This window comes from Astyanax mexicanus, chromosome 18, assembly GCF_023375975.1.
Source record: "Astyanax mexicanus isolate ESR-SI-001 chromosome 18, AstMex3_surface, whole genome shotgun sequence".
In the NCBI taxonomy this organism is placed as follows: Eukaryota; Metazoa; Chordata; class Actinopteri; order Characiformes; family Acestrorhamphidae; genus Astyanax; species Astyanax mexicanus.
This window is the reverse complement of record NC_064425.1, coordinates 16,897,855-16,912,476: the sequence shown is the minus strand read 5'-3', so window position 1 is coordinate 16,912,476 and position 14,622 is coordinate 16,897,855. Positions and strand designations below refer to the sequence as shown.

The 14,622-nt window shown below is 40.2% G+C and overlaps 1 protein-coding gene across 1 annotated transcript; it reads right to left on the bottom strand.

Annotated features, from left to right (window-relative positions):
* Window positions 1-1,197: 1,197 nt before the first annotated feature.
* zc3h4 (zinc finger CCCH-type containing 4) lies at window positions 1,198-13,259 on the bottom strand. The gene is made up of 14 exons (XM_007245960.4): window positions 12,932-13,259; window positions 8,643-8,874; window positions 8,434-8,541; window positions 8,090-8,327; window positions 7,814-7,953; window positions 7,619-7,715; window positions 7,371-7,504; window positions 6,691-6,780; window positions 6,485-6,596; window positions 6,201-6,310; window positions 5,647-6,080; window positions 5,260-5,546; window positions 4,845-5,084; window positions 1,198-3,974 (listed from the first exon to the last, which is right to left on the bottom strand). The coding sequence occupies exons 1-14, from the start codon at window positions 13,012-13,014 to the stop codon at window positions 2,383-2,385; spliced, it is 3,897 nt and encodes a 1,298-aa protein (XP_007246022.3). The 5' UTR covers window positions 13,015-13,259; the 3' UTR covers window positions 1,198-2,382.
* Between the last annotated feature and the right edge of the window lie 1,363 nt (window positions 13,260-14,622).

Sequence of the window (14,622 nt, the reverse complement as noted above, 5' to 3'; positions counted from 1 at the left end):
TGCAGTGCTTTTACTGGAACATCTTAAAGCACTTCATGCTTCCCTCTTCTGACTACTTTAATGGAGATGCAGATTTCATTTTCCAGCAGGACATGGCACACTGGCAGTAAGCCACAATCATACATCACTCTGTGTGTAATACATCTATATATGAATTTCATATTTTAAACTGAATAACTGAAATAAAGTAACTTTTCAATGATATTCGAATGTATTGAGATGCATTAGTAATATAGATGCTGTCACCCAAAAACGTATTTACAACTCATATTGCATTCCTCATGAAATCTGGACATAATAAAAAAAAGTCATATATTCATGTTCCAGCAAAAAGTGAAATGTCAAAAATGAAGAAAAAGGTTTTTGAGTGGCAGCAGTGATACTTACTACTGTATATGTATTTTAACTGTCAGATAAAAAAAAAAACATACAAAGCAACTATATATTTTAGATGTACTTCCAGACAAATATAAGTTTGAGAAAAACTTTTCCTATAGACAAACCAAGTAGTAACTGCTTCCTTATTTTTCCTTATAAAATGCACCCTTCCACAATATGTCTTTTTTTTAAATATTCTACATTTATTAGTATACCTTCACATAACTTTGTAAAGTAGGTTTTAGACACATTCAATATTTTAGACTGCTGTACAAAAAAGGCCAATTAGTTGTGTTTTGGTCATACTGGGAATTTTGACAAATGAAGAAAGATGTGTTTACACTGCTAATACATGGCCAGACTGTGCCTCAAATCGTTACCTGAACTGGCTGATTTGTATCCATTTTAAATGTCTTTTGTACTTAAACTTTCATTATTATGTGGCTTGGCCTTCTCCAGATTCATAACCCTGATGTTGTAACGCTGTAATTACACCGAAATTCTGAGTAGTCAGCAGAATTCCCCTTTACAGCAATGTGAAACTATGATTTGCTTGGGAACTTTTGGTTTAAAATGCGTTCAGGCATTATCATTGCTTAATTATGATGTAGAGTCTAGTCCTGAGATTTTGTGAAAGATGTGAACAGAGTGATGAGTTATCCATAATGCTGTAGGGCGTATACAGGGCCAGGAAAAGAGGAAATGAGTCATGAAGCTCGAAAGACAAAGAGGGAGAGCAAATCATTACGAATGGCATGACGCCATGACACTAACTGCTTCTCACTTACTAAACACAATCAGGAAACTTCCAGGACGGTGTCATGTTTAATCTGGTATTGCCTTTATTAAATACTTCACAACCTTACCTACACTGAACAGTTACAAAATGTTACCTCTTGTCAAATATGGACACTTTTCAATATACAAAGCAGTCTTTTACGAGGGCAAACCCAAACGAAGGAACAATGCTGATTCTCATATGCAGTCCACATGAAAAATCATATCTATCGTGGCGAGATGGAAACAACAGTTCTTTTGCTGAGAGACAAAAGCAATACGTAGTCTTCTGCTTCTGGCCCTTTTGCTGTCGCACATCTCAAGTCCATTTACAATGCAAGTTGGAAAATATATATATATTTATATACTGTACACATATGTATATATAATGATTAAATTTAACTGCCACGTGACAAGGAAAAAAAAAGAGAGTTCTCGTAAGTATAAAAAAATAAATTAAAATGATTTCACATGTGACAAACACTTATCAGATGTAGGTTTCAGGTACACAGTTGTGTTACTCAGCACAAGAGGCCAAGAGTCCCAAGCATAACAAAGGTGCCCACAAACAGACGTTAAAAAACAAAGAAAGAACAAAACTATACTAAACCGAGTGCAGATAAGGAGAGAGCTAAAACAGAGCTAAAAAAATTTACATAACTGACAGAGGGATGGGGTACACAAAGTTTCTAGCATTGTCTGGTGAAAGCAAGGGAGCGGCAGTGCGTAGTCACATGGATTTGTCCTGCTGCAGAGCTGACCACATAAAAGGCATGGATTCCTGACCTGCGTGTGCCCTCTACTCACAGATAAGATTGGGGCTGACAGAAAGGACAGTTTAATGGCAGGGTGCACGCGTAATTAGTTGCCTAAACCAGTGTCAACTGACAGCAGACTGCAGGTTAATGAAAACGTCTTCTTTCAAAAGTCCAAATTCATTCTGACACTTTGAGAAAGATTTAAAATGAATACACCTTAAATGTTTCTTCTTTTGGTTTTAAAACAGACATAATTTATATATCGTTTCCTCCTATCCACATAAACTTGATACTTTCCCTAACAAACCAAAACCATGGTTCATAAAATTATGTCAATACTGTGATGAGATACTATATGTGAGATGGCAGGGATGCTCTCCTTGCACACAGGGCAACACTGAAGCCAAATGTTCCAAAAGTCTTAAAGTTCCACGCTGTCCAGGAGTGAAACAAAGCCATAGGGCTGAGATCACTGACAGAAAGGTGAGGCTGTGGGATCAAAGCCTTTAAAAACGTCTTTGAGAGAGGCATTGTCCTGCTCCGTAGTGTCTGGCTGAGCAGGGCTGTTGCCACCAAATGGGCTGCCGGTCCCGCTAGGCTTGCTAGACTGTTTCACCATGCTGAAGAGTGTGGACACAGGCAAGTTGTGAACTCCTGCAGGTTGTTCCACAGCTCCAGGGGGTCCCTGTCCAGATTGATTGGGCCCTCCAGCGACTGGGGCACCTCCTGCAGCAGCCCCCGTGTTGGGTGATGGAGCAGGCTTGGGGCGCGGCCGGTTGTAACTGTTGTAACGGTCAGTGGTTGGCTCTGTGCTGCTCTTCTCTGGTTCCGGCTGGTCCAGTGCAGACTTGCGGACGAACAGAGGCTCCTTGGACTTTGGTTTGGGTGGAGCAGCTGCACTGTCGCTGGGTTTGGACTCGGATGCCGAGACAGTGGGCTCTGAACTCTCGGATTTGTCTGAACCCTGCATCCGCGGATCGTATAGACTGATGTTGCTCAGAACATTGCTGCCAGCACCAGAACTGCTTGAGTTGCCTCCTCTGCCTGAACCTCCAGCTGACAACAGGCGTGGGTCATAGGGTGCGATCGTGGTTGTGGGTGAAGTTGGTTCAGGGGAGCCAGATGATGCTGTAACTTGAGGGGCTGGGGGTTCTGAGGGCTGCTTCAGGGCAGATTTTTGTGGCTGGAGTCTGGGGTCAGCAACAGCCTTACGTGCCATACGCGGGTCTACAGGCTTCTCGGCAGGGACGGATACAGAGGGGGGTGCGGGCGGCACACCTTGAGAGGAGCTGGACGAGGTGGCGTTTACAGTCTTGAGAATACGGGAGAGCAGCTCAAAGTCTGGGAGCGAAGATGAAGACTGACCAGGCTGTTCAGCAGGGGAAGCAGATGCAGGCAGGGACGCAGGCATTGCTGTGTGGAGCTGCTGCTGTGCGCGAGACTGACGAGGGTCCAAGGCAGAAACTGGTGGGATGCCAGGGGGCAATGGAAGGAAGTCCTGTTTTGGGATGGGGATAGGGATGAGGTCCTCAGGACTCCACAGCACTGCTTTGGAAAAAGGTGGCTTAATTAGTACTACATCTTTCTTGATATGACTGAACTGCTGGAGTTGGGAGCGGGGGTCTCGCAGAGCCATACCCATTAAGGGATCTAGTGGGATGGGGACAGGCTTGTCCCTCAGGACCCTTTCTCCCTCCTCTTCCTCAGCAGCAGCAGCAGGGACCAGAGGTGGAGGTTTATACACAAGTGGGGCCTCAGGTTTAGGGGCAGCTTGGCGGGCAAGACGAGGATCTGCGGGAGCAGCAGAGGATGGAGAGGAAGAGGGACTGTGCTCAGCGGTCTGGGAGGAGTCTGTGCCGCGGCATAACCGAGGATCACGAGCAAGCCTGGGGTCTGCTGGCCTGTTAGTGGCCTGAGCCTTCTGCAGACGGGGGTCAGAGGGAACCCCCTCAGGTTTTGGAGGGCCTTGGGTTTGGGTTTGCTGTCGTAAGGTTTTCAAAATCGATGTGACGCTACCGCCTCCATCTTCATCTTCACTAGAATACCAGTTTGCCGAATCTCCTGGAATTGAAAAAGAGACTTTAGCATTCTTTTTTATGTCATGTATACAACCAGGATTAAAAGCACTTTATCACTATAGCCAAAAGTCAGATGCATGACTTTTATATTTTTATATAAAATCCTCTTGTTCAGCTTAATGAAGATGACCAACAGTGCCATCTAGTGAGGGCACCAAAAATTGACTGTCATAAGACTGTTAATTCAAAACTACAGGATGTTTACAGTCTTAAGAGGCCCTGGATAGTGTCAGGCAGATAACTGTGTCCTTCAGATGCTTCCTTCCTAAACAGCCTGTTCAGCACAAACATAACTGTGTAGATACCCCACTGACATTCAATTAAAGTTACAGGGATGAACATTAACATAAAACTAGAGCTTCTGAAATGTCCATTTTGTTGTTAATCATTTGTGCAATACATATAAATTATCCACATTTTAATTTGGACAAAACAGTAATGCAATACAAAATTAACATTTAGATTAAAAATGGGAACTGTAAAAAATCAACACTGTACATTCGAATTTAAATGGAGAAGCAAACCCATTCAAACACTCTTTTCCTCATGTTCATAGCTATGTGCTGTACTACACATTTTTTTTCCCCAAACCCCTCAAAAAACATGTACACTAATAAAATGTTTATAACTTTTTTGCAATATTACACTGGTACCTTAAGTTCTCCATAAATAAATGTAAAAAATGTACAATCTTTTGTGTACTGTCCAGCCCTTAAATGACCAAAATAAATTTTCAAAACATACATTTTAATGATGTTCGACTTTCACAAAAGTTCTAACAAAAGTTAATGTGCAGAGTATAGCTGCATACTTTTGGAAAGAAACACTGTTTGATTTATGCTTTTATCTGTACCTTCATTGTCTCTCTCAGCCCCTCCCTCAGCTAATCTTCTGGCCCTCTCCTCTTCCTCCTGCTGTTTCTGTTGTATCCTCATGAACAGCACTCGCTGTGCTGGAGGCAGGAAGTCTGGAACTGCTATCCCGGACTGATTAGTTGAGCCTCCATTGGATGCACCTTCCATGATTCCAGAGCTCTGATTACCTGAGGACTGATCACTGAAATTTCCACCAGCTCCTCCCTGGTAGCTTTCATCTAAAGCAGTAACGGAAACAAAACATTATGCAGGAAAAATAAATATGCTACATGCAACACAGGATAAATCATAAATAAAAGTTTAGTAAATAAATTAAGGTATTTTAGATTTAACCATGCTTTTTCTATTATCTATAAAATATAAAATAATTTATTTCAGAAAACAACAACTTACCAACTCCTTCTTCCCCTTCTGTGCCCATGGTTTGCTGCTGCTGATAGAAATTTTCATAAAAATTGCGACCCCCAGGGGGCATCATGGAGTTTGGAGGTCCTTCTTCTGTGCCAAAGTGCATCATTGGAGGACCCTGGTTCATGTTTGGTGGGCCCATTGGTGGCATGTCAAGAGGCCCATTTGGCCCCATATGCCCAGGTGGTGGTGGAGGAAAATGTGGCGGAGGTCCTGCAGGGGGGCCCTGAGGTCCCGCAGTACCTGCTGCAGCAGTACCAGGAGTTGGACCTCTGTGAAGACATTTTTCAAAGGTGACTTTATGTTAACCTGTAATAATTCATAAATCAACAGTTAAAAAAAAAAAAAAAAAAGAGAGAATTAAGCACCAACCTGACACCTAGCTTTTGCGCCAACTGCCCAGTAGGTTTTACTACGATTTCAAACAAGGACGGGATCTTCTTCCCTGCATTACTTCCACAAGGAGGCGGTGGACCCATGGGTGGTGGAGGTGGAACACTGGAGGTAGGTGACCCGGGAAAAGATGGTGTATCTGGGCAAGTGGGAGGGGGGACAGGGAATGCTGCAGCATCAGGAACAGAGCCAGTTACAGGACATGGTGGACCATTAGGTGGCACAAAGTCTTGTGTTGATCCCGGCATCCCAAAGTCCACAGGAGCCGGAGGATCATTTGGGCCAGGTCTTGGAGGTGTAGGAAGGAGTCCAACACCAGGAGGGGGTTTAGGGAGGGGATTGATGCCTTGCTTTTTCAGCTCCTCCACTTCCTTCTCATCCTCAGCACCAGCTTCAGCGTCCTCAGCCAACATCTGCAATAACAGTAAATCTTTCAGTTTGGGAAATAGGGGAGTAGGGGAGAATAGGGGAGAAAAACATTGACCACAATATACAGCAGGGTTTCTTTTACCATTAGTAACAATTAAGCTTACCTTGTCTAGGAGCTCTTGTGTGTCATCTGTCAGAGAATCATGGGAGAACATACAGTCATCTCCATTCACACAATTACCAGTTGTGTGAAACAGCTTACATGGGAAGTCACGTGATGCTGAATTAAGGATTAATCTGCAAGAGTCTGACCAAACTACTTTTCTGCAATGCAGTCCAGAACCACAAGAAGTGGTTCACTGTAGTAGTCCATTACCAGAATTAACAATAAATATTTGTTAGTTCACCTGCTACAATGTACAATGTAAAGTGACAATGTAAAGGATATCATGCATGTATGGACAATTGTCTGCCCGAGCACAGTAGCCAGTGATGTAGAACTTGCAGAGCTCTTTCTTCTTAGGCAATTCTATGTCATGGCTGAAGTTGCAGTGCTCCCCCTGTCAGTCATATAAAAGGAATTTCACCATACAGATTTTTCAACATTTATTGCTCAAATTATTACACAAAATATAAATGGAATTTTGTCCTTACCCAGGTGCAACGACCCTCAATGTAGTACTTGCAGATGGCCTTGCCCTTCTTGTCGTGATAATCATGCTTCCTCTGGCCACCTCCTCCATCCTACGGGACATGAAACACTCAAACTATGAGTCCACATATTCTCAGCTTTTGCTGCTGCTAAGAAAAATGAATGGCCAAGGGCAGTGCTAATTAAGCAGTAAGACTACAGAGTATCTGCCGGTATGGGAAAATGTAAGACTTTTTAATGCTACTCCTACAGCTAAAAGCAAGTAATGAACCTTCCAGAAGGTTCTGGTTAATTCAGTAAGCTACGTTGCATTTTAAAATGGGAAACTGAAATGCAATGCAAATGCTATTTTTTTTAGACTTCAAGAATCTGCAGATACCCTGATTTTAAAGGAAATCTTTGGAACCATCAGATGGGCCCAATGTCTGGTTTGAGAAACACTTGCATAGGGCAGTGGCTCCACAACTCCGTCACGCACATTTATTATAATCCCGTTATCTGCACAGGCATGCCAGGCAAGTAGCAAAAGATCACCTGAGTTACAAGACCTTAATTCGAACAAAAGATCAAAAGATTCCAAAAATCTTTACTGACTTTACTGAATCAGTTGCATTTGAACTGACAAACTCATGTGTGAGTAGGGCAGAAAATATCTGTCAACTGAAATGCAGATTTCTCTTACCCCCATGTCCATATCTCCATCATCATCATCATAGCCTTGATCTCCTCCACGACCCCTTCCTCGATTTCTACCTCTGCCTCGGTTCATGCCTCGCATTCCTTTACCCCGTCCTCGACCTCTTCCACCACGAATACCTTAAAGAAAAGCAAAAAACATAATAATCAGGGTAAAGAAATAAACAGCAAACATCTACCTTTATAGAACTCTTATTTACCAAAGTGAAGTGCCATTAAATATTTAAAACTCACCTCGTCCTCTGTCCTTAGACTTCCTGTACTGGTTCAGTTCTTTTGAGTAATCATCATAATCATCATCCCCCATGTTATCGTAGTCATCATCACCATACTGTAAAATGCAATTCCAAAATCAAATATACACAATATAAGCTAATGAATATGTAAAATCACTGACCGACTGCCATTCTTTTCTGCACTGAAACTTACCTCCATGTCATCTCCGTACATGCCATCCCCATCATCATCTCCCATCTTGCCCCGTCCACGTCCTCGGCTTCCTCCTCTTCCGCGACCCCTCATACCCCCTCTGCCACGGCCTCTTAAGTTCTTAATTCGGCCTCTACCACCTGTGAAAATGGGATTAAAGCAAAATCACATTGTTTGTAAGCAACTAAATTATTAATTGCATTTTTATTTTGTAAGACTTTTTTAAAGATACATTTCTCCTAGAATTAAGTCATTCAGTCAAATTGGAATGTGTACCTCTGCCACGCATTCCACCTCTACCCTCTTTTTCCTTTCGGTATTGATTAAGTTCCTTGGTGAAATCATCGTAGTCATCATCACCCATGTCTTCCTCCTCCTCACCCTCATAGTTCTCCTCATCATAATCGTCATAGCCACCATAGCCTTGTTTGTCCCGGCTTGTCATGTAGCCGCCTTTCTTTCCCATGGGTGCACCATGACCCGAAGGAGGAGGAGGAGGGTAGCCCCCATGAGACTAAAACATTGAGATAAAAAAATGTATTAAACAACCAGGCATACAGATATACTGGAATTAAATTAGAACAGTACAATTAAACTAGAAAATAAGACAGTCCACTCACTGAGGGTGGGTACTGAGGGCTGTATTCACGATACTTCCTCTTCTCACTGGGACTGTAGTCAGAATCATCACTATAGTCTGAGTGGTCATCACTGGATGAGGCATGGCGCTGTATCACACAAAACAGCACAAATACCTTAGTTACAATCCTGACAAACTCTTTAGAAATGGTTTTAAACTAAACACCACCACATACAATGACACACATACCTTGTGTTTCGACCTTCGTTTCCTTTTGGACCTCCTCTTCTCTTTCTCTCGCTCTCTCTTTCTCTTCTTTTTGCGTCGGTGTGCCTTCTCTTCATCCGATTCACTGTCATGACGCTCCTTGCTGCGCCGGGGCTTTTCCTCCGGCTCCTGTCCCTCAGCGCTGGGGACCTCAGGCTCTGGCTCTCCTCCATCATCCTCCAGTTCTCCTTCCTCCAGCTCTCCATCTTCTCGCCTGTTACAAATGCAAATCACCAGAGAAATCTTTAGATTGGAAAATCAATTTACTGCTTACACTATATAAAATGGATAACTCAAGTGAAATACTGAATTTTACAGTGTGCAAGAATATATCTGTGTTTAATGATCACTAAACCTTATTACAGTAACACTTTACAATACGGGTCACAAATAACTTACTAATTTATGGCATTGATAAACATTGTCAAATGGTTAGGTAATGTCTCAATTATTAACTAACACTAAGATTTTTTTATTTTTTACTAAACATTACACAAAGTTAAAGCTTAACTAGTGTCAGTTAATAATAAGTTTACACCTTCTGTCTTAAGTGCTGTTAATTACTGTATTCTTATTTTAAAATGTTACCTCTATTTCTAACATTCTGCAGTTATGTTTTAATACACTTAAACTGGCTAACTACTACTTTCCATATATTAGGGTAATGCTCATCGGGTTCAAACTGATTCAACTGGATGTTCTGAGGTTTCCAGAGTGCTATATCTGTAACTTGAAAGAAAGTGGCAAATGAAAAAAATGCAACAAAATGTAACCAAAGTTACACGAAGAGTGCTGGTTTCACACTCCTGAACTTAGAAATAAGACTACTCTTGCAATCCACACAAACTATACTTGTAGTCAATGTAGCTTTATTTTAATAAAATGAAGTGATTCTTTAATTACTGAGAAAACTGTCTATATTCACACATCTATAACACATCATCTCACCCACTCAAAATTAAAGGAAATTGGGAAACTGAAACATTTTCTTTTAGAACATGTTTAGAGGTGTTGTTGCATCATATCTTTTAGTTAATACAGTTAAAGCATACACATTATATTCACTTTGTAAACTATTTCAACTAAGTCAACAGTTGTAACCCCTCAGAAGCCTGTCTAAAGTTCTAAAACATGAGCTGAGTACTGTATTGTTCAGCAGCCCCTGAATGCTCATCAAATACAAATGCTGAACCAACACAGTCCAAAACAAACATTTGCCAACACCCTATACCATGAAAATGACATGCTCATCACTTTCTTTAAAAGCTTTTGAGAGCTTCCACAATCCTAACAATAATTTTGTCCCAAAAAATATACTCTGACTAAACTGGTATTTTCTAAATCCTCTTCCACTTGTAAAATACACACATACTTAAGTGACACATATTTAACTGACAGAGAGTCAACAAATAATTTATTATAGATTAAATAATAAACACCTCTTTAAACGTACATTACCACAAATAAACCCAGCTCACTGACAACTACACATGACCTGAACTCCAGTTTTACTGTAACATGACATGGATGTATCTGCAACTCAACCAACAACTCACTGATAACTGACTATTGGAAATACTCACATGCAACACAAATGAGTCAAAGCTTATCTGACCATGCGCTTAACAGTGAGTGACAAGACAGCTGAGGAATTGGGTCACACTCCCAAAAAAGCTATGAGCTATTCATCCCATCAGAAGGCACATCTTAGCTTAGGAATACATCATTCTCATATAGTAACAAAGTTCAACTCAAACCAGGCATTAAAACTGTCAAACTTATCCAAGCAACTAAACAATGTCTTCTGTTGTTCTTCAAATTTAACATACTTGCTCACTTTATAATTCAATTCAAAAGCATCCGAGCTTACAATGTTTCCACTGTTTGGGATTTTATGCCATTTAGAAAAGTGTGACATGGACTGAACTGTGAACATGAGTATCAGTGAAACTGTGAAAGTGTGGATTAGTTCACTTTTAGGAACTTGAATGCTTCTGAGACTTTGGGAAAGCACAATATCAACAGTGTGTTTGTTGGGAAAAAACATGCTTTTTTTTTCTAAAGCCAGAAAATATGTCTGTGATTAATAATGTTAACATATTCTTGATTAAGCCATTTTTCTACTTAATTAGAACAGCACCTGAAAGTAGAGGTGAGAAAAATGACATAATACTGCATCATGCTAAATGTTATTCTATACGTTTCATTACAACATACTCATGAGCATATCTTAGATCTCATTATAAAGTTTAACACCTAGATGGCATGCAACATATTTGCAATAAATATTACTGTCCTATGTAGGGGGTGTCGTGTCATTTTACTGTACACAAAATCGCTACATTTGCCAATGTTTCATATTGTAATATATTCTTGAAAGCAACTTTTTTGTATTGCTACTTAGTCTAAATAGTTTATTTGATGTTTAGGTGCATGCAATAAACATGCTGCATTGTGAAAAATGTTTGTTGTAACATTAATTTACTTTTGTTACACTTAATATTTTATACAAAATCAGGCTCCAGTTCACTGAAAAGACAAACGTTTATATTTATTTTGTGTCTACTGAACATAGTAAAGTTATAATTAAGCTAAACATTGTGTTTTTCCTATTTCACCCACAATATTATCGCACAAATATTATTTTAGAGTCCTATCACAGACCACACTTCCTCTGTATGGGATAGATTAAACAGACAAACGGTCATATATATATTTTTTTAGTTTTACATATATAACTTAAACGTATGCCAAATAAACCTTAAATATTTATTTTGATACAATAGTATATTCTTGAAATTAACTTTTAAAAACATTGTGTTTCTATCCACTTACAATATGGTTATCAAAAAAATATATATTATTTTAGGGCCATAGCGCCGAGCCCTAATTCTATGGAATATCATTTAGAAAATATATTAATATTACCTAGACAAATACTGTGATTCAATATTTTTTGACCTAATCGCCCACCCCTACCTGGGAGAGTAGGTTAGATATATTTGTCATGTTTGTCTTCACGATCCTAAAAGTGTATTGTTGACAACGTAACCTAGCTATCTATTTTAAGCCACTAACAAAATATATATAATATTAATATATAATACTCATTATGGTTGCGTATGGTCTCTTTTTTCTCTTATTTACATTACCCTATTACAATCTCTCAAATATAAATATGCTGTAGGCCAAATCTGAAAAAAAAAAATCAAACATAGGTTAACTAGCTATGGGCTCGATTTAAAACAATAAGCTAAAGTTATCTAAAAACAGTGCTTAGTACATAAATTCCACCGGTGGTTATATGTTAATAACGCTCGCTAAATTTATTTTAGCTTTAGCTAAAATATGTCTTTTTACACAGGAAAGATTACGGCGACCCCCTTAATGAGCTAATATATAATTTATAAATAACCTATAACCTCCTAAGCAAGCCAAGTCGTTAACGCTACTAACTTAACGCCCCCCATTTATGGAAACGTTTGTTAGCCAAAATAAATAAATAACGGTAACTTTGTGATTAATTTCAGACTTATAAATTAACGGTACGAACAGGCTTTGGCCTGGTACTGTAGCAGCTATTCAGCGGAGAAAGCGGCTAACCGAGCTAAAACCGCCCGCTTTGTGTGGGAGAAGCCGCTGGCTAACGCTAGCCCACACTGACAAGTATGACTGGGCCTTCTTCCACAGCATGCTAACGATAATAACCTAGCGTTAGCATACACAGCTAGTTTAGCATAGGTTAGCTGGCTAGTTAACCTAGCAACGCGACGAGGAATTTCCCAAAATCGCGGCCCGTAGCTAGGCTAGCTAGTTAGTAAACCTAGCTGCTCGCTTTCACTCGTGTGTATTTAATCTAACGGTCTCGAAACAGTTAGTACTTAAAATAATAACGAGCGAATAAATCCCGAGTCGTTCAGTCCGCTCCGCAGAGGACAGCTAGCCCGGACTTCTCGAGCCGCGCTCTTTACCTAGTGGCCACTTAAATCCTTCCACGGTGAAAAGAGAGAGCTTCGAGGAGTGAGAGGATTTCTGAATTCTGTTAAGATTTCGAAACGTATTCCCGATTTTCGGGTTAAAACGAGCTTCCAGGCTTCGCTGTGAGACGTTTCAAGATGGCGTTCGTTCGTTACCTCTGTGCTTGTTTCCCAGAAAAGTCGACTTTAATCCCTTTGAGCGGAGAAAAGGCAGAAGAGTACCCATGCTTTTTTGTGTTTAAAAAAAAGCAAAGGATAAATAAATAGTTGGATAGAAATATGATATTACTCGACCTTTCGTCAGTGAGAAGACTGTTGTGTTCGTGCAGGTTGGCTGTTGGGGAGTTTGGATGGACAGTCATGCTTTCCACAGCCATTTCCTCTAACGTGCTACATTCAGTGCAAAAAATCGACTCAGGACTCAACTGGCTTATGCGTTACTTCACTGTGATCTACTGGTTGATTGGTTTTAGGAAGAGTTTCAGTTCATAGCAGTTAATTCCCATGAACAGTTTAAAAGAGAAACATGCTGAAACGTTCCTGAAGTTCTCTCCGTCCTTACAGTTGCGTGCTGAAATGAAACTCGCTCACTTAAAATGGCGATGCTTCTTCTCCGCTCAGCCGAGGCGGAGTTACCGACGATGACGCGCCACGGAAATGACCGAAAGTGTACGAAGAGGGGCGAAGGGGGCGGGGCCTCTGGGTGAAGAATTGATCAGCAGACTCTCCACTAGTATATCCCAAAAAATAGAATATCGTTTAAAAAGTTTCTTTTTTTAGTAATTCAGTTTAAAACGTGAAATGTATATATTATTGGCTTACATCCAATGAAAGCCCAAAAAATCAGTGTCTCAGAAAATTAGAATATTATATAAGATTGGTACTTGTGGCAATGTGGCCAGTGTGCCAAGTCCTGCTGGAAAATGAAATCCGCATCTCTATTAAAAGTTGTCAGCAGAGGGAAGCATGAATTTCTGTAAGAAACACTGCGCTGACTTTGGACTTTATATAGCACAGTAGACCAACATCAGCAGATGATATGGCTCTCCAAATCAAAACTGACCATCAGTAAATATTGCATTTCATTTGAAAATCAAGACACCAGAGTCTGGAGGAAGAGTGGAACGAGGCACAGAGTCCAAGTTCCCTCTGCTGACAACGTACATGGAGATGCGAATTTCATTTTCCAGCAGGGCTTGGCACACTGCCAAAAGTACCAATTGGTCTTGTATAATATTCAAATTTTCATTCATGAGAACCCGTTTTTGGGATTTCATTGGCTATAAAAAAATAGATAAAAATAGATCACAAATAGTTTAAAATTTTGAACTGAATTACTCAAATAAAGTAATTTTAATGGTATTCCCTTTTTTAAAGATGTATTAGTATGTACTAGAGACCCAGTCTTGTGTAAAAGAACAAGTGCTCTATCAAAAAAGTGACTTCAGTAGAAGATGGAGTGTTCATTACACACAACACTTAAAGGAGATATCCAGTGTACAGTGAACTTGGGATGTAGTGAAACCTGATAATGAGTACAAACTTATAGCCCACCTCTGTTCACCCCAGCATTCCGAAATACAGCGCTTTTAGACTATGCACCCAACAGGCTTACAATGCTAGTCATAGGGCCATAGAGCTCCAAACTTCATTGGTGTGGATATCTGCCCAAACGCAAAAGTTGTTAGTGTCAGGAAAATGTCCTGGGACCTACCAGTTTTTTGGAAGCTCATTGATGACATTCATTTTAATATTTTGTCCTCTCCCCATTCAGGAACACTACTATCAATTGTTTTATAATACTAATGTTGACTTGTGTGTTTGGCAGTATCTAAGCTAAGAAGTGTCTTTTGAATTCTGTTCAAACTATGTTGGGATATGTCCTGAGTGTACACTAAAGCACTTTCTGTAAGTTGTTCTCTTATCAGTGTATTTTACTAACACATCCAACTCATGGTAAAATGTTCCACTCAGAATGTCCTTAT